Genomic DNA, 24,616 nt, shown 5'->3' with positions numbered 1-24,616 from the left:
TGGGTGTACAGTGAGTACAGCAGAGGGCTGAGCACACAGCCTTGGGGGGATCCAGTGTTGAGGGTGAGGGAGGATGAGGTGAGGTGACCCACTCGTACCACCTGTGGTCTGCTGGTCAGGAAGCTGTGAACCCACCTGCACAGGGATGGGCCCAGGCCCAGGTCCAGCAGCTTAGAGACCAGCCTGGAGGGAACTATGGTGTTGAATGCTGAGCTGTAATCTACAAACAGCACTCTCACATAGTTCCCCTTACCAGTGTCTATGTGTGAAAGGGTCTTGTGGAGGAGGAAGGATATGGCGTCATCTGTGGATCTGTCTGGCCGGTATGCAAACTGTAGTGGGTCGAGGGTGGTGGGCAGTGAGGAGGTGATGAATGTCTTGATGAGTCTCTCAAAACACTTCAAAACACTTCAAAAAAAGTAATTAAGTTTATGCTTGCTTCCAGTCTACAGCTCTAGCTTGATGGCTACATGTTGGAGATAAGTGCTGTGACCACAAGGAACGAGAAGGAAAAAGGGGCGTGTGTAGAGTGCAGGTGAGACCATGAGGTAATATTACTTTCTGAATCACTGTGTGTGTCACCTTGGCAGCTGGAAGAAATCAACTTGATTGATATGATTATTAAACTGCCTATCAGACTTAAATATTCATTAACTGAAGGTGCAGGAAGCTCTGTGATACACCCACTTCTCGCCCTATGAAAGGTAGATAGGCTCCAGCACCCCAGTTCAGTAACCCTAAACTGGATGGATGGATGGATTGACTGGAATGCCAATTTAACTTCTGCTCATGACAGTAAGCTGCTGATGAGCATTGCTAGACCCATTCGCTTCCAAAACCAGGCTACAGTGTTCAATTCACCCCAAACCCCTGCCCCTTTCAGGGGGACCCTCTAGCACTTGATGGAAGAAGACAAATTGCAGAGTCCTCTGCTGCAACAGAAGCTGCAAAAGGAGGCTAAAAACTCATACGACCCCATCTCTGCAGCTATGCACACACAGTAGCATTCTCTCACGTAGACAAAAAAAAACAGGCTACAATGTTTTTTCATGAGCTCAACCTTAAGTCCAGCACTTCCCTATAAACAAACTATGCACCCACAGCCTGGACGCTACAATATTTTTCTTTTTATTGGCACCCGAATGAGATGGTAAATGGTAAATGGACTAGCTCTTATATAGCGCTTTTCTACTCAGTATGAGCACTCAAAGCGATGATGATACATGATGTGTCTGAGTTGTGTCTTTTGTCCTGTCTCTCTCCTCTCAGCCACAACCGGTCCCAGCAGATGACTGCCCCTCCCTGAGCCTGGTTCTGCTGGAGGTTTCTCCCTGTTAAAAGGGAGTTTTTCCTTCACACTGTCGCTAAGTGCTGCTCACAGGGAGTCATCTGATTGCTGCAATTTTCTTTGTATGATTGTAGGGGGTTTACCTTACAGTATAAACTGCATATAAATTACACTGAATTGAATTGAATTAAATTGAATTGAATGTGTCCTCGGCTGAGTAGAGGTGAGCATTCTCTGATTGTCTGCATCTAGCCGTGGCTGTACTTCCTCAGGAAACGGAGGAAATTTGGCACGCCATCAGATCCCTAACCCAACTCACCATAATGTTTTTATGCACCGAAAAGACACTGAATAAGCTAAATCTGACTCTAGCTGCTGTGACACTATTGTGAACTCATGTATAAAAACCAATCGGTTGTATGAGATGTATGAGATTTTATTTTTGTTTTTATAATTTTATGCTTCCTGTTTTAACTATCTCTTTTACATTGTGTTTTAAGTTTTTTTATTTATCTTAAATGTACAGCACTTTGGTCAACTGCTGTTGTTTTTAAACGTGCTTTATAAATAAACTTGACTTGACTAATGTCACTTGAACAATACAAATTTTGCCCAGATATTTACAGACTGTCATGTCAAATAAGGTGTGTGCATTATAATTATTTCTATTACCAATCTCAGAAAAAAAAGGGGCTAGCGCTCTCTCAGGTTTCAAGTTATAGCTGCAGTCTTTTTTATACACATAATGAATGTGAAGCTGTTTTTTTGTCCAGCACCTGCGTCCTGCCTGTCTACTCTGTTTTTACCAGCTCGGCATTCCTCCATGGTGCCTTTTTTTTTTCCTTTTCAGGAACAACTTTGATCTTTGTGGAAACAATGGCGTTAATACAGTCAAAAGTTTAGAACTGAAACAAGGTCACTGACAGGAGCAGAAGGCAGAGCCGGCTTGGGTGAATAATGCACAGGTGTTTTCTGTGATATAGAGTTTTCAGATTACTTTAGTTTTATTCTCCTGGTGTCAGCAGAGAGGGTAATTTAAAAAAAAAACAAACACACAAAGAAACGATGAGAAAGGGCAACATCAGTCTGATCATGTTGTTTGCAAGCTTGGCAATATTTGAATAAGCGTAATTCCAATATTGTGGAATTACTCCTTTAAATTAAGACAAATAGCTTTCCTGAATCAGTGTGAAATGTAATGGATGCTGTGTGGAGTGATGAGCTTGACTTGGATCAGCATGGATAATGTTTTTGTGCTTATCAGACTTTATGACTCATCCATCAGCTTTGTGATTATAAATCAAGGAAAGGAGGCATGTTTGTGGGATTGTTATTGGTTTTTTTTTAAATTTCACTCTCATATGTGTTTCGTTCTTGTATGTCTTCATACCTGCGAGCTAAAAAGTGATTTATCACAGCACTGCTCACTCACTATAATCAGCACTGTAAGGAAGCAGGAAGCAACAAACTGCAGAAAAACTGCTCTACGTGATCTATTCATATTAAAGACTGCGGTTTATCAAAGGAAACTTCAGAAAACTATTTACTGACAAAAGGAGTGATTTTTAAGCTCGGGCACTGACTGTGATTAACTCTGATGCTATTTGAATGGTAGTTCTGACTCATACCTGGGAGGCCGTGATCTCGTCCTCTCTGCAGGTTCAGTGCAGCCAGGTCCATGTGCTGCAGTGTATCAAGGACCACCAGCCTCTCCGTTACTTCATCTGCCAGCAGCATGTCTGCACTGACAGCTGACGCAGCAGATCCAATTACACCTCTCAGGACTGGTTCAATCCCCCCTAGAAACAAAAGTGCAAAAGTGTCTTACTTACTACAGTCTGTACACGCACATGCGCGCACACACACACACACACACACACATACACGCGCACGCATGCACGCACATGCACACACACACACACACACACACACACACGCATGCACATATATATATGTATCATCATGAGTTGTTGTTAAGACTGTAACTGTATTTCTTTTTTCCCCAATAAAAAGATAATACAATGGGATTTTACAAACCTGCAAAGGCCTCATTAATTTTTTTGGAATACAGCTTATCTATAATCCAGTATAATCCAGGGGTTGACAACAATGACAAGAAAAACAACATATGGTTGGCAGGTACTGTTTTCTCTGGACTGAATGCTTTCATTGTTGCTGCTCAGAAAACAGGTTTGTGTATCACTCCCGGGCTCAGATTTGCTGCTTCCCAGGGGCTCTGCAGCGTCCAAACAATTTCTTTTCAGCAAACGGGATAAATGGACTGTTGGGGATGAAGGCACTAGTTATCATAACAACACATCATTTTATAGAAGTAATACACATGGTTCTCAGTTGAAAGGCTACTGAACACAGCAAGCAAGCAGCAAGGTAACTGCTTCAGCCACTGGAGGTCAGCAAAACATCCCAGTTGGTGCTAAGTTATTATTTGGGGTAGCATAATCCATTTAAATGTGAACACAGCTGGTGAAGTGAGAGCTGAGTTGCAGTAGCTAAGTAGACCACGCTTTATAGTAACAATGTCATGGGGACGGGGCAGTAAAAATAATGGAATCCACAAAGTCAATCTACTGAGATGACATTTCGTAACAGGAAAGTTGGTCCCACAGGGGCAGGGGGGCTCGCTGTGGGTCTCAGTTGGAAAAAGCAGCATGAGGCTGGGTGAGCGAATCACTGCCAAACAGCTTGTTGTGCAGTAAAGTATTGTAAAGATTTTTGTTTGAAAGATGCATATCTGAGTTTTAAAGTAATTTTAATATAACTAAATATGAAATGATAACGTGACAACATAAAAAGTTGCTCAGAGTGGTCAACCTTCAAAGGTCATAACGTCATAATAGCAAAACTCTGACAGCAGGAGGGACCTGGTGAACAGGTGCAAACAACAGTGGACAATTATGGCGATGAAAAGTGCAAGCAGATCAACAGATCCACTGTAGCTATGGGGAAAAACACACTCTCTGCAGTCCCATCCTGTCAGTGCATCATGCTCCATCTGCAATACACACTGGATCTCCTTCAGTGTGTCCAAACGCCGACTCTTCGACTTGTTTTTCATTTTTGGGAAGAGGACAAAGTTGCAGAGAGCCAAATCTGTCGAGTGGTCCAGGTGGTGAGCGAAGATTCTGTTGGTCCGTAAAAAAAACCCTCCAGTGTTTTCAGTGGGCTCTGAGCCAGCACGAGATGGCCTCCTGGCAAACACTGAAGTTCAGATCGTTTCCTCTGAATACTCTCCCTCAGACACCTCAGGACATAACAGTCAAATTTGATACTGACAGTCTCACCCTGGGGAATAATAAAATGCAATGAATACTAAAAAAAAAAAAAAAAAAAAAAAAAAAAAGATACTATATACTCCTGATCTCGCTACTTACCTAATGTGTTGCATCTACGTTTAGAAATTGATCCTACGCAAAAAATCCAGGCAAGTTTGAAACAGAATTTGATGTTTGAGGTCCATGGTGAAATTGCAGAGCACACAGTGTAAGTGGTTGTAACAGTGTTTCCAAAAGCAGTCCAAAAATAGTACAAGAAAAACAAATGGCACAGCAATGCTGCACACTGTATGCCCGAAAAGATTATTTTTGAACCTGAGATGGGCCAAATTTCAATCAGCTGAAGGTTCTAATTCTTTCTAATTCTGTTTTTTTGATCACACCTTGCACACAAGGAGATTGTGGTGTGTACATGCAACAAAAGCTGCTAACTTTATGTTAGCGCCCCCCCCCCTTCAATTAGTCATCTTCTTCAGGTTATCCAATTCAGGGTTGCAGGGGGCCTAAAGCCTATCCCAGCTCATACCCCGGACAGGTCACCAGCCTGTAGCAGTGCTGACACATAGACAGGCAACCATTCGTGTTCACATTTACACCTACAAACAATTTAGAACCACCAGTTAATGTAACTCCATGCATGTCTTTGGACTGCTGAAGGAAGCCTGAGTGCCCAGTGTGAACATGCAAACTCCACACAGAAAGGCTGTGTGCACAGTGCACGTTATCAGCATGTCAGCAAAATGTGTCTATCTGAAAGGCTATTGATTTGAAACTGTGACACATGCATCTGCTAACTAGGGTTTAATATTTTTCCCGAAAATGACATGGATCAAATCCCGGGAAATGAAGAGCCATTTCCCGGGAATCCCGGGAAAAAGTTTATTTATTTTTTTATTTTAATTAGGCCTTCTGTAGCCTGTGTCGGCCTTAACCTATTCTGATATTGTAGAGGTAGCTTTCCAGCTATGTCCTGTTATGCCCAGTAGGGGGTAACGTCGGCTTGATTAACGCAATAAAACCTACATCTCGACATTCGAGTGCTCGAGCTATGCGGTGTTGTGTCGTTCCTCAACACTCCCTTAACAAATATAATTCGAATATTCCTCCATTGTACATGGAATTATACCAAGATATTTTACAACTGCTGGTGCAAAACAATACGGTTCATCTCCACAGCATTGATAAAGGCTCAGCCACGCTGTCGTGGCGACATCTGTTGGGCTATATCTCCACCAGTGGAACGCTGTAATAGTCATTGAAAAGTTAACTACCGTACTACACTATAATATGGCATAACACAGGGCCTTGAGTAATGCACTACGACTTGGTCATTGCCATTCTGGCAACAGCAAATTTATAACACCGTGTCTGAGGGTTAAAGTAGGTTCGCTGTGAATCGTCTATTGAAAAACTGGCCAATCCTTATAGCCTAAAAAAATATACATTTTACTCAACTCCATTTTAAAAGCGAAATATGTTAAAGCAATCTATTTCATGATAATTTCTTCACACATTAGGCCCGTATCCTAATTCATGATTGTTAGTAAGCGGCTGCAAACGAGGAAAAGAAACACTCGAAGTTAAACAGATATTTCTTTATTGTTCAGGGCAGGCATATTTTATAGGCTATATAATGCAATATAACAATATATAATAATATAAAATTATATAATACAAAATACCTTAGGGTAAACACATTGCCTACGATTTCAACAAATTAAAGAGGAAAAAAGCACAACTGTGTAATACCTCTATTAAAACGCTTGAGATGAAGCTGAAGCCTTAAACGGAGGCTGAACATGCCTGAAATGAAGAGTAATGCTTTTCGCATTAAACGAACCCTTCTCTCAACATTTCCTTAAATTTAACATTCTGAAGCTTTCTTTTCTTTCTGAAAGTCAAATCGACGCGCGCGACTTTTTTCCCGGTTTCCCGTCTAACGTTTCCCGGGAAACGGGAAATGGTTCTGATCGCATTTCCCGGGAATCCCGGATCTCGGGATTAAACCCTACTGCTAACCACACAGTACAAAGGCTACCGTGTTAGCTCATAGCATAAGCTGGGTGCTCCTCAAGACAGCTGGTCACATCAGTACCATTTAGTTAGTCAAATGCAATGTTGTGCAGCAGTTTTTGTTCATAAAAAGAATTATGGTGATTCATTGGTACTGTTATTGACGATCACATTTCTGATACTGTCACATCTGTAGAGAAAGTTCAGACAGTCACGTCTTCAGCACCCCCATGCTTTACTGAGCTTCATCTCATTGTTTAGCATCATAGCATCATTTTCATTCCCAGCAGGCAAAAAAGCTCTAAAAACCAACAGTACACAGCCTGAACCTGAAGAAGCTGAACGCTGAACACATAGTTGAGAACTAGCTGATAAAACAGTTTTTTTCTGAAGAATTTGGGAGATCTAATGCAAACATGAAGATTGAAATTAAATTTCTTACTGGTCACAGATATGGCTGAAAATGAATGACCACTGTTGTAACTTAAAGACTTAATAAACATACCATTGCTATCTTTCATATAGCCCAAAAAAACTGGCAGAATGATTCGGTCTATTTATTTCTATTTATATATTAAAAGAAATCTGGCAAAGTAAAATCTACACAAAAGCCAGAAATACAAATCAAACATCCAAGTGGATGCTTGACACCACTCACTAATACATATGCCCTGTTGCTGCAGTGTGAGCTTCCTGGAGCACTGAGGTTTTCAGTTAGCATAACCCATAATCATCTAACGGCCACAATACCACAATATTATGCTGAAAAATGCACAACCTTGGTTTTTTGGTCAAAGAATAGGTTAAAAGATTTTTCATTTCATCTACAAGAATTCCTGTAATAGTGCATGTTCTGCATATGTCTTAGTAAAGGCTAAATAAGTCAGTAATTAGTACAAACTAAGATATTGTGATAATGAATGCAAAGGTCTTTACAGCCTGTACAACAGATTATTACACCTTTTGTAATGAGACTCTCCGAGACTCGGTGTGCACTGCATAGGTCATTTTCTGGGTCTGACATATTGGTGCAGGTTTTCATATTTATTAGGGAAAAATATGTTACTGGTCCTGCTTGTCTGAATCTCTAAAACTGCATGCAAATTGCATGTGATCTCATTAAGATGAACTTTAGATTCTGGTGCTGAACTGAAACGAGTATTTTTTTTCTTCCTCCTCATTTCTTTTGCTGTGTTTACTGTGCTTGCAGGATGTGTCATTCGTCTCCGTTCTGATACGAGCGCACTGACCTTCTTTGACTATTCTCCATGGACTGAATAAAGTATTGTGCAGTCTCAAGTGGGGGAAGCGCTCATGCTCATGGAAGCTCTCATTCAGTCTCCAGAGGATTGGAGAGATGGTAGCGTGGCCAAACCTGAATGCGGCTGTGGTGAACACGTTGGAGACCGAGGGGTCCACAGATGGATCGTACCCCCTGTAGGGGCCAATGTAATGTTCGAAGGACTCCGGGCCAATAATTTTTGGAAGATAATCTCTTGTGGTTATGATCTGGAAGTCCAAAAGAGAAAAAGAGGGTGGCATCAGAAAGAAAGAATCTTTTATGCAGTCACAAAAGAGTTTCTGTGCATCTGTGTGTGTGTCTGTGTGTGGGGGGATACACTCGTGTGACATGTTGAGATTCAGGTGCTGAACTGAGGCCTTTATAAATAGTGATGAGGACAGATGAAATTCTCTGCAGTGAACCGTGAGGGAACAAGTGTTCAATCATAGCCAGAGTTATTATAAAAGTAGACACTTCACTGGTAATCCTGCAGGGATTCCTTTAGTTGTATGCATACACACAGACACAGGATATCACTTCTACCTTCCAGAGAGGATATGTTGTATTTATTTGTAAGAAATGTTTCTTTTCATACTCAATATTGATTTAACAGCTTCATTTTTGTGCTGGATGGTGTTTAATGCAAAAGGAAGCATTGGAACCACACACAATAAAATGTGGGAAATGATGGGAAAGATGGAGAACTCAGGAATTCCTGTCAGGGTTCATTTGGCCCACACACTGGAGCGCTTTGGTGTGCGGACTTCTTTGTTTCTCATTGAGTCTTCATTTTCCTGCACCCTTTTACTTTTTGGATGTGCGTGTTCTACTGAGACTCATATGGCCCGCACAACCTTCACCTGTAAGGTAGGACAGATCTATACAGCCTAAACAATGAAACCAAGGACAAAAAGGTCAGAAAAGCCTGACACTAAATTATTTCAAATGTAAAAAGAAAAACATTTTTATGAACTCAGACTTTATCACATGCAGAATTTGGTAGCTGAGAAAACAACTCAAAGAGGTTTTTAGCAAAACAAAAGGGTGACAAAAAGAAACTTTTCTCAATTTGGAGGCGAGTGATTGAAGCATCCACCAATGAGAGAACAGGACACCAATGATTCACATTTTACTGTCATGGTCCTGAGTTGACTTTTGAGTCTTCTTGCTGATATGTTCTATTGTTTTCTTGGGTTATTTATGTTTATATTGTAACATGTTTTTCTCTTTAGTATATTTAGTGTCATTCCTTAGTTCCTGTGAACCTCTGTGTGTTTTCCCCACTATAAATGTTCCCTCTCTCGTGTGTCTTGTCTCATGTGTCTGTTTCCTCAGTGTGCCTGTCTTCCTGTGTGGTGTCAAGTCTGCATTCCTGTCTCCATGTTCAGTGTTTCCTGTCTTACTTTGTCAGTCTCTTGTCCGTTGTGTGTTACTTTTACTTTACTTCCTTTGTCTCATCTCTTCTATATTTACAACTGAGGCTTGTCTAGGTAACCCTCTACTTTAAATATACAATAGAGGGTTACCTAAGCAACTGGAGGCTGGACTGTCCATTGGTTAGACCACCCAACTGTCAGTTTCCAAACGATGAGGGACGAGTGAATGGACTGTCTGGACACAGCTAAACTTCTTAGATGGTTGAATTTTAATAAACTGACCCAAAGATTAAATTCTGTGCAGCTGAACTCATCTTTGCTCTCCCTCTCCCCTCTCCTGTGTGTGTTTGTGGTCTCATGTTTGATGTGCGGGGGCGGGGCCTGATCCGGGCCTCCGCCCTCTCATCATTCTGCTCACCTGGGAGTGATGAGATTCACCTGCTCCTGATCTCGTCAAGTCCACCAATTAAACTGGCAAGCTGTGGTTAGTCTTCGCTGGATCGTTAACCACCCACCTAAACACTGATGCAGACCATTTAGACCCTCGGTGACGACTGCAGCACTCTACTATAACAGACGATCTGCTATGTAAGGCTGCTGATACGTCACAAAAACTGCTAAGGAATGACTTAAGAAACAGGAAATATCCGAAGGTTTTAAACCCAGTCTCTGAACTCCCCAGATTCCTGTCCAATCAGCCATCTGTGAGAGACACAGGAATAAGTTTGATCCATAGATAGCCCACTTTGCAATTCACAGGACCCAAAGGATCCACTGTGAGACACCAAAGGACACCCTAATAGGCTTCATTTCAAGGCCTCAGTGGATCAAAGCGGTTCTGGCAGCATGAAGGCCGCCATCTCAGCCAGGTGGTTTTAATGTTGTGGCTGATCTGTGTTGAGTTCGTTATTCCAGTAACCATTTAAGAAGCATCAGTCACCGTGATGCTTGCAATTGACTACTCAGCTTCTAATGCATCCAGTTGCATTATAAGAAGAAACTGGAAATCTAACACATACTGTACTAGAGGTTAAAAGTCAGGATTTTTCAAGACAGCTGTGCTGCTTTGGTTTTTCTGTCTTTGAAAAAGCCCCCAAACCTTTTTAAAAGTGCAGGACTGAATTTCAAAAGAGCTCCTTTAATACAATAACAACACTTTTCTAATTGTTATTACATGCTTATGATTTGCAGTTGAATTGAATTTTCAGATAATGAATAAATGCGATGCGGAGTTTCTTACTTAATGGACTGAAGCACTTTAAGCAGCGCAGGTCTGACCCTTCAAACTGTTTTTTCTTTTTTTTTTTAACAATAATTCAGCTGCTATGTTTCTCCCACTTTCAGACTAAATAGAACATAATGATATTGCTGCTACACTTAAGACTGGAAAAGCAAAAGCCCTTCACAACCGTGCACTGTGATTGAAGTCGAAATGAAACCAGATGCTGTTTGCCGATCATTTCCTGTTTCCTGCAGATAATAGACTTTCTCTCTGTATTGAAATGGCTTCTGACCTTTCAGTCTGTTTGTTCTGCAAGTCTTGTAGAGTGATGTTTTCAAGAGGCTGCCCACAAACAGTCTGCTGGAAACAAAGTATGAATAGTTACACCTGCCTGCTCCCCACTGACTTCGCTCACTGACTGAGCTGCAGATTTTATGTTACTTTTTAAACATAAAAATAATAACAGAGCTTTTTGCTGACTTAAATATGTACCCATAATAGCTATTCATTAAGCTGTTTCCATATGTGATCTATTTAACTGTTTTCCACTAATTACAGTATGGTGTGAGTATCTCTGTGTGTGTGTTTAATGTCAGTGTCATAGGTCATAATCTTCAAAGAGATATTTTCTGTGTATATTTGAACACAACTCCTCTCTCTTTGTTAATGTTGTAAACCTGGTGTAGTAATAAAATTAATACATCTGGTTCTTTGCAGATATTTCTGTTGAAGTTCAGCCAGATTAAAAAAAAAAAATCTGTATTTTTATGCCGATCAATCAGATTCAATTTTTCTGAAATGTTCCAGCACAGTTAGAATGGACGGGATGATTGACCAACATTTTTGCATCCATGAGTCTGACACAGTGTAAGTTGTGTCTGTAAGCCACAGGAATACATTACATATGTAGGTATACATCCATGGGCATCTGCCTCACAGCACCAGCCTTAAAACACTCCCCTGCCTAATTGCTACCTACCTTTGGCCTGGAAGTGGGTTTTTCACTTAGCAATTACCGTCACAGTGCATAATTTAAAGCATTAAAGTTGTGCTTTTACAGTTACTTGTCAAGAATAATGCAAAAATAAAAACAGCATTGTAGAAAAAAAAAAAAATACACAGTACGAGCTCATTTGCTGGGAACAGCTGCCGGAGGATTGGGGGGGGGTCATGAGAGCTGTTGGGATTCAACCATATGGACTGAAAACCACAACAATGAGCTGATCGCTGCTGAAAGCTGCAGTTAGATGGTTTTTTCTCCCTGAGGGACACGATAACTAGGAAACTTCCACAGTACAGGAAGACATTTCAGTGCTGGGATTAAAGATCTTTTTCAGTGGCACTACCGGTACTACGGATTCCTCGACCATCTAATAATTTCTGTTTATGAATTATAAATGAATAGCTGTGCCAGGTAAGTTGCAGACAAGTGTTACTGAATTGTTTCAGACAGCGCGCACTCTTACTGTATAAAATGCAGATAAAGTGACAGTTACTAAATGTTTATTTTGGTTACAATTATGCAACAGATCTTTCACACCTGATCTTTGATTGACAACATTAATGGTACCTGCATCCAGTTCCAAGATTCTTATTTTGCACACGCTCGTTGCTTATTTGGGACACTTGATGGAAACGAGCCACTGCTAACAAAACTGGTTTCATCTGCAATTTTCTGTTGGCCACTGAGGAAAATATCTACTGTGAAAAAGGCTTTGCTTTTAAGCAGAAACTCAAGGAGGTGCTGCAGATGATATGCAGCACAAAACTGCATATAGTTTTTTATATTAAATATACTATACTAAATATATACTAAAAACTGAAGGTGTAGGTGAATAGCGAAGCTTGCTTAGGAAGGTTTCTAATTGAATGAAGTGACCCAGAAGCAGCTGCACGGCAGCCACAGTAAAAACTGGTCAAAGTCTCTAAATACTGAGGAAAGGTGGTTCAGCACTTCCTTTATTACATCCGCTAGCAGAGGATAGACGGGACCACCCTGTGTGAAACGAAAGGAGATAATAACTTGTCACAGTGACGTGCAATCCATTTATGAAAACAGTGTAAATGTTAATTATAAGTTTGTTTTCCATTTCATGCCATAACCTGCTGATATGTTCTGAATTTAGACCCAAAGCTGAGCTGTGAACATGATGCTGCTGTAAAAAAAAAAAAAATCTGCTTTGCACGAAGACAGTAGAGTTAATTGATCAAAGTGTGTTTGAGGTTTGAAGCAGTTCAGTTTGCATTAATGTCTGTAATATTGCAGCCTTTAAGATTGTCATGAATTAATTGTCCCTTCTGATCAGCCGGGGTAAGTGATGGATGCAAATAATTTAATATTGTTGATAGAAATCTTAGAAGAAAGAAAGGAGTTGCATTAGATCGCTCTCCAGCAGGAAAAATAAGAAAATTAGATTAAATTTTTTATGTTCCAATATTTTAAATTCCAGTCTTTGTAATGAAGTGATATTTTCATCAGTGGGCCCCCATATGACCGGCACAGTGGGGTAAGACGCACATTTTTTTAGTCCATCTTCTGGATTTTGTCGTTTCAACACAGCGTACATGCATTATTGAGTCCAAGAGCAGCCTGATCCTCAGTGCACCGACTTTTCCTTCACACCTTTCTTTGACCCCACGATGCTTTCCTCTGAGGTCACAGAAAAGTGATAAAGAGACAAATGAGGAACGGCATGATGGATATAGGGGATCTGCTGTGTTTATTTCCAGCTCCACATTTTTATCCTTGGACTCTACTATTGGATCTGTGCATTTTCATTGTTGACCACCTTCAGCAGACAGAAGGTTTAAACAGCAGGTGGGCTTTTGGGCTCACAGCCCCACCCGGGTGCCCAGAATGCCCACTTTCAGTGTTTCCACTCTCACAGACATCCAAGAGTAGAAAGAAATGTCTGAAACTGAGCATTTAAAGCAGTCTGCAGCCAGAAACTTTCAGTCACAGGGATGATCTCATCATCATTTGCTCATGTTTAATACGAGCATCCACTATTGTAAAAATTATATATGTGATAAGGAAAATAAGAAAAGCATGTTAGGTCCAATTTAAATGAGTATTTTATCACAACTTACCTAAAACTCTTAATCCAGGATTATATAGTACATAACGATTATTTACTAAGGGAGATACTATAATAGTGAATCATTAGGGATCATTCACAATTATCACCATTTTCCAAAGCGTACAAACTGTACGACAGGGGGGAGGGGGTTAACAGCCAACGTAAGCTTTTCAAATAGTTAGAAAATGTCAGTCGGCACTATTTGAACGCCGCCCGAGGCATCTATTCAATTCAATTTCAATTCAATTTTATTTATATAGCGCCAAATCACAACAAACAGTCGCCTCAAGGCACTTTGTATTGTGGGTAAAGACCCTACAATAATACATAGAAAGTGAACGAGAGTCTACTCTATATTAGGCAGGAACAAGCTGCAAGTGCCGCGCAGCAGGTGTGGAAAGCAGCCAAAGTCACCGGAGGTAAATTCAACAAGGAAGTGGAAGCATTGTTCCAAAAATGGAAACCGGACGCAGTAAACCGCAGGAAATGACCCCCTCTGTGCCCCCTCGGTGCCGAAGCAAAGGTCCGGGCGTTGCCATAGCATATGAAGGGGCGCAATACAGGCGCTGTGTGTACATAAAACATGGCGACAGTGAAGTTTTGAGGTTTCCAGAGATGTGCCAAAAAGTGATTTCCTATTTTTTTTTTTTTAATGTATTACCTTTGCTTATATCGGTAAATAGACCATGGTGCATAGGATTTATGAAAGGATATATATATATATATATATATATATATATATATATATATATATATATATATATATATATATATATATATACATATATATATATATATATATACACACACACACACACACACACACACACACACACACACACACACACACACACACACACAGACGATGAGGACAACTGTTTAATCACCAGCTCTAACTGAACCAGGACATTTATTGGTCAATTCGAGGATCAAACACCTGTTGTGAATTTTGCCGTTAAGCTCCTCGTTAGAGAACAGCAACTTGTGCAAAAAGTTCTAAAACATTTAACAGTTGGACATGTGCATTCAAAAGCTTAGAGAAGGTCACATTAAGTTCAACTGTAAAGGTCTGAATGCATTTTAGGCTCGTCCTGTAATTTCAAGCCAAATATCCCTAACTTTTTGTGAGTAGTGTGTGTGTGTGTGTCTATATATATATATATATATATATATATATATATATATATATATATATATATATATATATATATATATATATATATAGCGGTTCTACATATTTGTTTCATATATACATTGAAGGACATATCCTGCTCAAAAATGACTCCAGTAACACTCTCAGTGTTACTGGAGTATTGTGTTTGATCTGTGGGGCCAAGCACAAGAATTTCAGTTTTATCTGAATTTAGAAGCAGGAAATTAGAGGTCATCCAGGCCTAAATGTCTTTAAGACATTCCTGCAGTTTAACTAATTGATGTGCGTCATCTGGCTTCATTGATAGATAAAGCTGAGTATCATCTGCATAACAATGAAAACTGATGCCGTGTTTTCTAATAATACTGCCTAAGGGAAGCATGTATAATGTAAATAGAATTGGTCCTAGCACAGAACCCTGTGGAACTCCATAATTAAACTTAATGTGGGAAGAAGACTCCCCATTTACAAGTGGGTGGAGTCTATGAGATAACTATGATTCAAACCACTGCAGTGCAGTACCTTTAATACCTATAGCATGCTCTAATCTCTGTAATAAAATGTTATGGTCAACAGTATCAAAGCTGCACTGAGGTCCAACAGGACAAGAACAGAGATGAGTCCACTGTCAGAGGCTGTAAGAAGATCATTTGTAACCTTCACTAATGCTGTTTCTGTACTGTGATGAATTCTGAAACCTGACTGAAACTCTTCAAATACCAGAAATCACTTTTTGGCACAACACTGGCATATATCCAAAACTCTCCAAAAGTTGCTGATGTCACCGGGAAAAGTCACTAAATTTGTTGCTAGTCGCTTTTTGAGGGAAAAAAAAAGTGGTGGGGGGTGGGGTAGGGTCTGAAATATGAAAATTTGAGATGTGCTTGACAGATTATAGGTCTGCAAGTCATTTACAACAATATAAATACCAGCAATAATTTTTTGGGAAAATACCGGAAATCACTTTTTGGCATAAAAACCAGCTCTTAAAATGACAAATTGCTCCTCTGCCACTGTGTACAGTGTGGCAGCATGTACGTTTTGCGTACATGGAGTGCAGTACACACTCAAATAAAAATTCAAATCAGTTTATTGCGCCCTATAAATTCTAATATATAGGTGTATCTGTTAATTACAGGGTGTAGCCTGCATCTCGCCCTATGACAGCTGGGCTAGACTCCAGCACGATCCCGTGACCCTGAAAAGGATAAACGGAAGAGAATGGATGGATGGATTTTTATTAGTGCAACAACACATGGTTTTACTAGATAGGAAAGAATAGATCTGATACCAAGTTTTACAGAATTTTTCAACACCAGGATGTGTTAATACTTCCTATTACATTAGGAAGAGCAGGCTTTGTATGCTTTGGAAAATGTTGATAATTGTGAATGACCCCTTAATTAATAATGATCAGCTAACCAATCTCACTGTAGCTTCCTTCATGAGCAGTTTCTGACCATCTCTAGCTCAAACTCTAAGAAACACAACATATTAATTCATCACTGGTTACTCCAACATCAGTAGTGAGCCATCATGCCGAGTATTTACTCAGCAGCTCTTCATTTCTTCAAAATTACTTCGTTACATTGTTACAAACTGTTACTGTCAAGTACTTTTTATATTCCTTCAGGATTACTTTACCAACATCTGAAAATACAAAATCTTTATATCACTTATTCTGCAGGCCTTTCCAAAGGATCAGCTTGTAGTTTAGTGATCATACTGTACAGCTGAATGTTTTGATGTTTGTATCTTGTCAGTTTTAAAGTGCATTTATTAACAATTCAAGTTGAACTTGCGGGTCTGATGTAATCGTTCGCTGGTTGCTGGAGGATAAACTTTTTATTCAGTTCTTCTATGAAAGACTTGAGAAATAAATAAAAATTGAGCTTCTGTCCTTTTTTAATTCTTCGTCTCAGCTTTGACTTTTTTCTTTGCAAAAACAGATAACGTTACACTCTGCTGGTTTGAAGGCTGGTCAGCCCAGATAGTCCCTCACTTTTCATTGCGCTTCCAATACAGGGATTTTCCCAAGCTGGTCATGGTCGAAGCTTCAGTATGTAAATCCTTTACCTGCCTTTTATGCTTCACCCTCCCAAATTATTTAAAGAGCCCTTCCACCTTAGGCCATCTCTTTTTAATATTGTAAATCTCTTTCCTCCAGCTTTGTCCCAGAGTCGCCTGAAAATACCAGTTTTTAATCCACTGCTGTAGTCAAATGTCAGCCGCCCCAAAAGCTCATTTTTTTCCCTTTGCTAAAAAAAAGTTTGGGAAACTTTGCACAATAGCACCAGGGTCATCAGTCCCCTTTGGTATAAGCAACAAATCATCTGCATTCAATCATAAAATATTTTCTTATTATTTTTTCATGAAGAATGTACACACCCAACATTTCCTTCGCCATTAATCGCTCTCCGCCTGCAGCTGAAAGGAACAGCACTCAGTCCAATCAGTCATCGCTGCACCCAAAACTACTGAGAGGGGAACAGTTGTTTTAAAATAAGCACTCTCCTTTTGAAATAAAAACATAAAAATTGATGTTTTTGCGAGTGTTTGCACGCAGACTGTTTATATGATGATGGATTATGACTTGTCACTCTTTGATGCAGTTGTTCCGCTTGGCTCTGAAGCCCGGCCTGCTACAAAATTTGTGATCTCATCTTAGCAGTAGTGAAAAGCTGGTTCTACTGGATAATAAAGACACACATTTGCAAAAAAATGAAAAAGCCATCATAGCTATGATGATGATGCCATCTGCTATTTTCTTCCCCTATCAAGAGCCTCCAAGGCAAGAATAGTCTGCTGTTTAGTTTGTAGGAAAACTGAGGAAATGCAGCTGCTCACACTCACTGATTTCTTTCGTCACTTCAGAGCAGCTATAAATACATTTACCAGTTAAGTGGACAGGCCAGCATTATAACATATTTATCATTTATTTGGGGGCATGTTACTAACCTCATGATGAACCTCAGCAAGTACCCCATTCTTGCTGCACAGATTAATGGTGCCTCTGTTGCTTCACTGTTTTTTGCTGTTCAAGATTCTTACAGTAGTTTTTAAAGTACTGCTGTGTAACTAAAACAATGAACTGCAAGTCAGATCAGAGAAGAGCAGCAGACTCAGATGATGATCTTCTGTCTTGTTTCTATGTCACTACGAGCGGACACTTGTAAATACATATAATATTAACGTGAACAGGGGTTAGTATAAAAAAATTGTTCCCCGCAGCCAATTTAAACCAATTATGGGCTTAGGAGTTGCAGTTCTTGAAAACTGCAGCATCACCAGCAATGACAGCAAAGCAGGGAATTCCACGGCTGGTTGATCCTCACAGTCATCAGACTTAAAACAGCAGCTGTCAGGGTCGGACAAGCTCTGAATTCATTAAATCAACAGAGCTTTCCCCACAGAGAAGACTTTTCACTGTTTATCTTCATAATGTCTGACTCAACTTAGAGAGTGAGTTGTCGTTCTCATAGATGGTGCTGAAACAAGAACTCCCTCCTCACTTACTGTAACCGGCACAAAGCCACATTGCTGATCCTGCAACAATTCTGACATCCATTAGGAAACATAACCCAGGTCTAATGTAATTCTTGATCCTGGAAACTGTGTAGCTGCTGCTTGGAGCAGCTGGTGACAAAAAATTAAAGGAATAATTTTTAATCAGAGTTTAGCATCAAGTCGATTAAACTTCTGGGATATTGATCTGGTCAGTTAAGTAGCAGCGTGGGTTGTTGAGACAACCCCCAAAACAGGAATGGTTTTACAAGTGGCTAGTTTGCATTTGGCTAGGGTCAGTGTCATTAGCGTGAGACGTTACCTGGACCCCACAGAGGTCGCACAGGTAGTCCAACTTCTCCAGGATGGCACATCAATACGTGCCATTGGCAGAAAGTGTGGTGTGTTTCCCAGCACAGTCTCAGAGCATGGAGGAGATTCCAGGAAGTTAGTCTAGGAGAGCTAGAAGGTCGTAGAAGGTCCTTAACTCAGCAGCAGGACCGTTTCTGCTCCTTTGTGCAAGGAGGACCAGGATGAGCACTGCCGGAGCTACAAAATGACCTCCAGCAGGTCACTGGTGCTGGATCGGGCGATCCTGAACCCTCTTCTTAGTTACACTGCTACAGACTCAACTGTACCTACTGTATCACATTCATTTTTACTTTCATTTTAGATAAAAATATAAGTAGAACTTAAATAATCTATGACGGCTTTTCTGCCTCTTCTGAATGTATTTACATATAAATTTGATTGATGTTAAATTACCACTAGCGATATATATATTATGCCCGTCATTTATATACATCACAGAAATACAACAATTCTCTTTCCATGTGTACGATAGCTGTAGACAAGGCTCAGACTCCACAATACAGCCGATGCTGTTGTGACCCTGAGTAACTTCAAATTCTCTTCTTTTCTTTCGCACATCTCATTCATATCAACTTGCTCACGTAATTGTGACACACTCGCATCTGCAAAATCGCTGTGCTCATAAATGCTAGATTAGTTTGTTTCCCCTCAGGCATCATTTGTGTTACTGAGTAGAAGCTTTATAGCTGTGAATCACAGTGGCGTTTATTTTCATCATACCCCGAGTCTTGTGTCGTAACCAAGCTTATCTAACAGTATCGGCGATCAAGTGCAGTATGTCCAGATTTTAAGATTTAAAATGCCTGAAGTCACTGCGTGTGAATCCCTCAAGCAGTGCTGCGTCATACAGATCATAGAAAAATCTGCATTTGTTTCTCACTGCTCAGCATTCATACCGTCCCTTTCAGATCTGATCTTCTACCCTGTTTGAGGTGTTTTTAATGGTTGCTATGAATGCAAACATTAGTGTTTCTCAGGTGGTTTTATAAAACAAATACAAACTAACAGGCATTCAGATAAAGATGGATTACTACTCATAGCAAAGATACAAAACTTACCTTTTTAGGAAGGGACAGAAGTCCGATTTCTTTTTTATATTTATTTTTAAAATTACTAAAATTAGGGTCAACCTACTGAAAGTTTACAATTCAAATCAGAAATTTTACATTGCTGCACTTTTTAATGAACGTATTGATTAGGCCATTTTTATTTTAAAGGGTTATTTATTTAATTTAATGTATTGTTTAATTTATATTACTGTTATTATTATACTTTGATTTGGTCACTACTTATTTTAACTCTCGACCTGAGTAACCACATTTTGTTCCGTCATGTTTTCTTCTTGTGACAATAAAGAATCCTTGAAATCTGAAAAATATTCTGAAAAGAAATTCATTGTCTAAGTCAGTTTATATTGTGGACCAAATATAACAAAAAAAACTATAATTTGTCATATGTGAGTGTTGTTTTCTTTCTTTTGGATTGTTGGACTAAAAAGCAAGAAATGAAACAGGAACTCAGAATGCACCATCCTTCTTCAAGGCCATCGTCCTGTCTTATGATATGAAGGAAATTATCTACTCTACACTAGTTTACTTGGTAAAGGGTAAAAAACATATTCACTTTCCTTAAAGAATTAGGTACATGTATAAATACCATCTCCAAACTACCCTTGACCTAGAGACCAGTCAGCAACCTCAGGTTGTTAGAGAAAAATGTGTATTTCTTGGCCAGTTGGCGACTGGTTGGTTGCTGGAAGTTGCTGGCTAACAAATCTCCAGCAAAGGCAGGTGAAAATGGTTGCAAAGAGGTTGCTTTCTTATCTGCAAACACTCAGGAACAACCCAAGAACTCACGGAGTTGTGAAACTTAAAAAAAGTGTGATGCATATCTGAAACAGATGTTCACCTTACCATAAACATTGTGCCTTACCGCTGCAACAAACACACCTTTTACTTTAAAGGCAAATGTTTTCCACATTTGGTTTGCATCACACTTAAACCATGGAAGCTCTGACACACAATTCTGCACCTTTCACGCAAACTGCAGCAACCTGCTCACAACCTGCTCACAACCAAAGCAATTTCAGGGATATTTTCAGCCAAACTGACAGAGTGACTTCAGCAGATTCCAGGAACGACATCCAAGATCACTGTTGAGAAGAACTCAGTCCTGGGAGCTTAAGGGTCCTACTGCACGGGACCCTCGAGTTCCCCAGGCCTCCAACTTGAGTTTGGAGGAGAAAAAATACTATACATATAAAATTTCAGTCTAATTACCTTTATATTTGTCTACTTTGGTGCTAGCAAATGAATATTTTTTCCTTCTTTGAAAATCAGCAGTGTTCCATGAATTGAAATATCAGCTAAAACTTTCATTTTGCTGGCCCACTTTTTAAATCCTTGGGTGTGGTCATCACTTACCTGGTGCAGTGCGCCGATGATCTTGCGAGCTTCTTGGTATACCATCTCCGGGCTCCAGTGACCATTCATGTGTTTCAGTGCTTCTGCAATTCGATTGTGTTCCCTGAGCCACAGTGTGTGTAAGGAAGTCAGAGGTAGACCTTCGCTGACCCGACTGTCTCCAGCACTGAAGCATTCCACTCTCTCCCCTTGCAGGTCTTGGTGGCAGGCTGATGGCAGCCTGGTAACAAATGGAAGATAAGGCCTCCCTTTTGGGTCCTTGAATTGGTCATTGACAGCAAGTTTTCCATTACGGCCCGAAAGGTCACGAAGGAAGCTCTCCAGCTTTGGAGAGTGGCCATATACAGCAGAAGCATCAATGAATGAAGTTACGGCATTGAGCTGTTGTCGCTGCAGGGCCTGACTTATCCCAGACCGAAAACTGACAAAGCAGTCTGACGTGGAGCGATAAAACGGCATGCAGCCGTCAACACCATCATCCATCTGCAGAGAAGACAGAATCATTTACAATATGGTGCTTCAGTTAAACTTTAAACTACAGCTGATCTACCAAATGTATTTGCTGCTGCCATCATGGAATTTTAAAGACATTGTTCACATTTTGGAAACATCACTTATCCCAGGATGTAATTTAATACCATTTTGTCACATGTTTCCTGCCACCTTAAAAGTAGGATATTAAAAGGATAGACTGGGTTCCTGGTAATAATAAAGGCAGATAGGGGCGTGATTTTATACATGTCTCTGGCCCAGTGATTGTTTGTCATCTGCCTATTTCTAACAACTATCTATGTTGTGGGATTTTACTCACTGGAAGCACTGATTTTATCAATGTCATGATGTTTCCTCATAGTCCAAGACCTGGAAAACTAGCTGTATCTCATGCCTTGTATGTTGACAGTAGTTATTAAATTTCTTGGTAGGCAGGTTGTGTAGCAGATTAGTGGTAAACACTCAGGCTCAGTCAGAGGTGCTACCATTACCACCATGACAGCCCCAACTATCAGCGACAGCAGGAAGATTTTATGCTTTTTTTTTTAGGTCAACATTTATTTTTGAGTAGCCAACGCAGTGGTGCAGATTCACCTGAAAATTGCACTGTTAGCCATTATCAGCTTACATTTTTACATCATAGTGCCATGCAAATGAAAAACAACTTTGAAACTTTTATATTTAACACAACAGAAATTTTGCAAATTATGTAAAATTTAGGTTGATTACAATTTTGTGCCCAACTGCTCGAGGCCATGCTAGGTTTATGCGTCGGCCGTGTCGCCCTATTTAGGCTTGTAATCAAGAAATATGTAAATTTGCTGCTGTCGGTGCCGTCACTTTAATTAGGTTGACATTAAGACATGAATATGTTTCCAGTACAACATGGTTCTGAAACAGCTAAGTAATAGTTACATGTATCCCTGCTTTTAAATGGACCTTTTATTGTGTACATATGCAGAGGTTACACTGAGAAGGAAAAAGCAAACAAGCACAGCTGTTCAGAAAACTCCACTCATGTGCAGGGACAATGAAATGGACATCCACCTCTCCATTCACAGCTCTCATATTGAAATTAATAATAACAACTTTCATTTTTTTGCGGCCATGACTTTCATTTATTGTTTTCATTGCTTTCATGTATTGAAGGAGGTCAAAGGTGAGGTGCTCTTGTTTCTTCTAAAGTCTTTGCTGGCCACCCTGACTCCAGCTTCACTTTAAACCAAAACTACTGCAACTGCTGAACTGTTCCTTTAAGTAAGCAAACTTTATTTATAAAGGGCCGGCAGTCACAAAGTGCTGTACAACAAAACTGAATAAAATAAATAAGAAAAAGTGCAGGCAATGAAAATAAAGAGAACTTCGGGTGTTCTCAGGTTACCTGAATGGGAAAGCATGGATGCACGTTTTCACATGTATTTAAACAGCTCGCATCTATGGAAACATCACTGCCGGTGCTTTGAGGGGTCATGGCCATGTCATGGGAAATATACTGGCCCCACTCCACCAGCAGCTGAGAGTAGGAATCATCGGTCCACTTAGAAGAGCTCGTCATTATTTCGCTGCTGACTCTCCGTGGCTGCACACAAAGTAGGATTTTTATTTTGTATGGACACTTTTTTTAATTTTTTCAAGCTGTTATTCACTCACTGTTAATAAGACAGAATATTAAGAATCAAAGAATTATCTAAAACACTTTAGTAAATTTTAGCACTCAGATTTGGTGGTAAACTGTTGGCTGGATACAACTGATGCATATTTGATGAGTTCTTCAACTAAAGGCCCTCAGTGTGTGTAATGAGCGCATAAATTAGGACTGAAATTCAATTCAAGCATGAGTAAAACAGTTTCATCTGCTCTTTGGAAGAAATAATGTTTATCCACATGACACAAAACCAACTCTTTCTAGGTTATGGATCTGTATGCACTAGATGCAAAATTTAAATGCAGCTGTAATCTGTGTCATCTTGCACGCTCCTGTGCTCTTCCTAAATTGCTGCGGACTTTATCTGCTGTAAAACAGGTGAGGAAAATAAATGAAATGCTGCATTAACTCAGGGTTTTGCAGGGTGAGCCTGCTTCATTTCTATATTTCTGTAATTTATCCACCGAGACTTTTGTGTCCGTTGGACCGGCATTTTGCAGATTACCAGGGGAAGTTGGAATCCATTATGGAGCCGTTCTGGGTTCCAGCCTTTTGGTTCGCTCTCTCCGTCTTCGTATTCAGCTGGTAGCCATCTGACCAAGGCGGTGTTGGCTGCTCCCCAGCGAGGATTTTGCCTGACAAAGAGAATCATGAAGTGTGTCCAAAAATACTGCCATGCAAAACTGTACAACCAGTCACTGGAAGCAACATCCAGTTCTCTGGATTATTAAGATTTTAAAAAGAACGCATTCAGTGCATTCATATACATTAAATGACATGTAGCTTCCTTAAGGTCTGTTTTGACAGCGTACTTATGAGAAGGGATTCTGTGCTGTGCTGCACAGTGACTGATTTATCATTGCAACCAACATCATTTTCATACTCACAACTGACAGTTTAAGATAGAAAAAGATTGCAAGGACCAGTAACACCGACTCTCATATTCTTTCTGTCTTTGGCTTCCTTGTCAAAAGCTGGCAGATACGTTACACACGAGATAACGTATCTGCTGACAGCTGACAAACATTTCATAGTTCCCGGTTCTTGATTTGAGAATTTGCTACATTTCCTTTTAATTAGACATCACAGGCGAGGGGCAGCTCTGACTGAGAAACCAACTGATGAGACATGCTCACAGGCCAATCACACACTGAAGCACACCCTCCATTATCATCCTCCTGCACATGTATGGGGACCACACTTTACATAATAAACATCATGACAGCATTAAGACTTAACTTGTTTGTTTGCAACAAGAGGAGTCACACCCTTTTGGCCATTACAAAGAATGCATATTAGAGGTACTTCCTCATGCTTCACTTTTAACACATGGAACACATATGTATACAGTGTGTGTATATGACTAATGTGGGGCCTTCATGATAAAAGGTCACTTTGGTTTGTAATAAGTTTTTTCTTTCTTTTGTTGCTTCATCCTCACCCAGTGCTGACTAACCTCACATCACTTGAAGC

The 24,616-nt window shown here is 40.1% G+C and overlaps 1 protein-coding gene across 1 annotated transcript in view; it reads right to left on the bottom strand.

Moving 5' to 3' along the window:
* tpo (thyroid peroxidase) overlaps positions 1-23,795 on the bottom strand; it is a 29,708-nt gene extending 5,913 nt beyond the window's left edge. The window contains exons 1-5 of the mRNA XM_030718461.1: positions 23,649-23,795; positions 22,880-23,077; positions 21,007-21,489; positions 7,845-8,103; positions 2,917-3,087 (exon numbers count right to left, since the gene is read on the bottom strand). Of these exons, the coding sequence (XP_030574321.1) occupies positions 2,917-3,087; positions 7,845-8,103; positions 21,007-21,489; positions 22,880-23,077; positions 23,649-23,795 (1,258 nt within the window). The remainder of the gene's footprint in view (positions 1-2,916; positions 3,088-7,844; positions 8,104-21,006; positions 21,490-22,879; positions 23,078-23,648) is intronic.
* Positions 23,796-24,616: the final 821 nt, after the last annotated feature.

This window comes from Archocentrus centrarchus, chromosome 22 (assembly GCF_007364275.1).
Source record: "Archocentrus centrarchus isolate MPI-CPG fArcCen1 chromosome 22, fArcCen1, whole genome shotgun sequence".
In the NCBI taxonomy this organism is placed as follows: Eukaryota; Metazoa; Chordata; class Actinopteri; order Cichliformes; family Cichlidae; genus Archocentrus; species Archocentrus centrarchus.
Note: the sequence above shows the minus strand (reverse complement) of the source record. Positions and strands in the feature narration are given on the sequence as shown.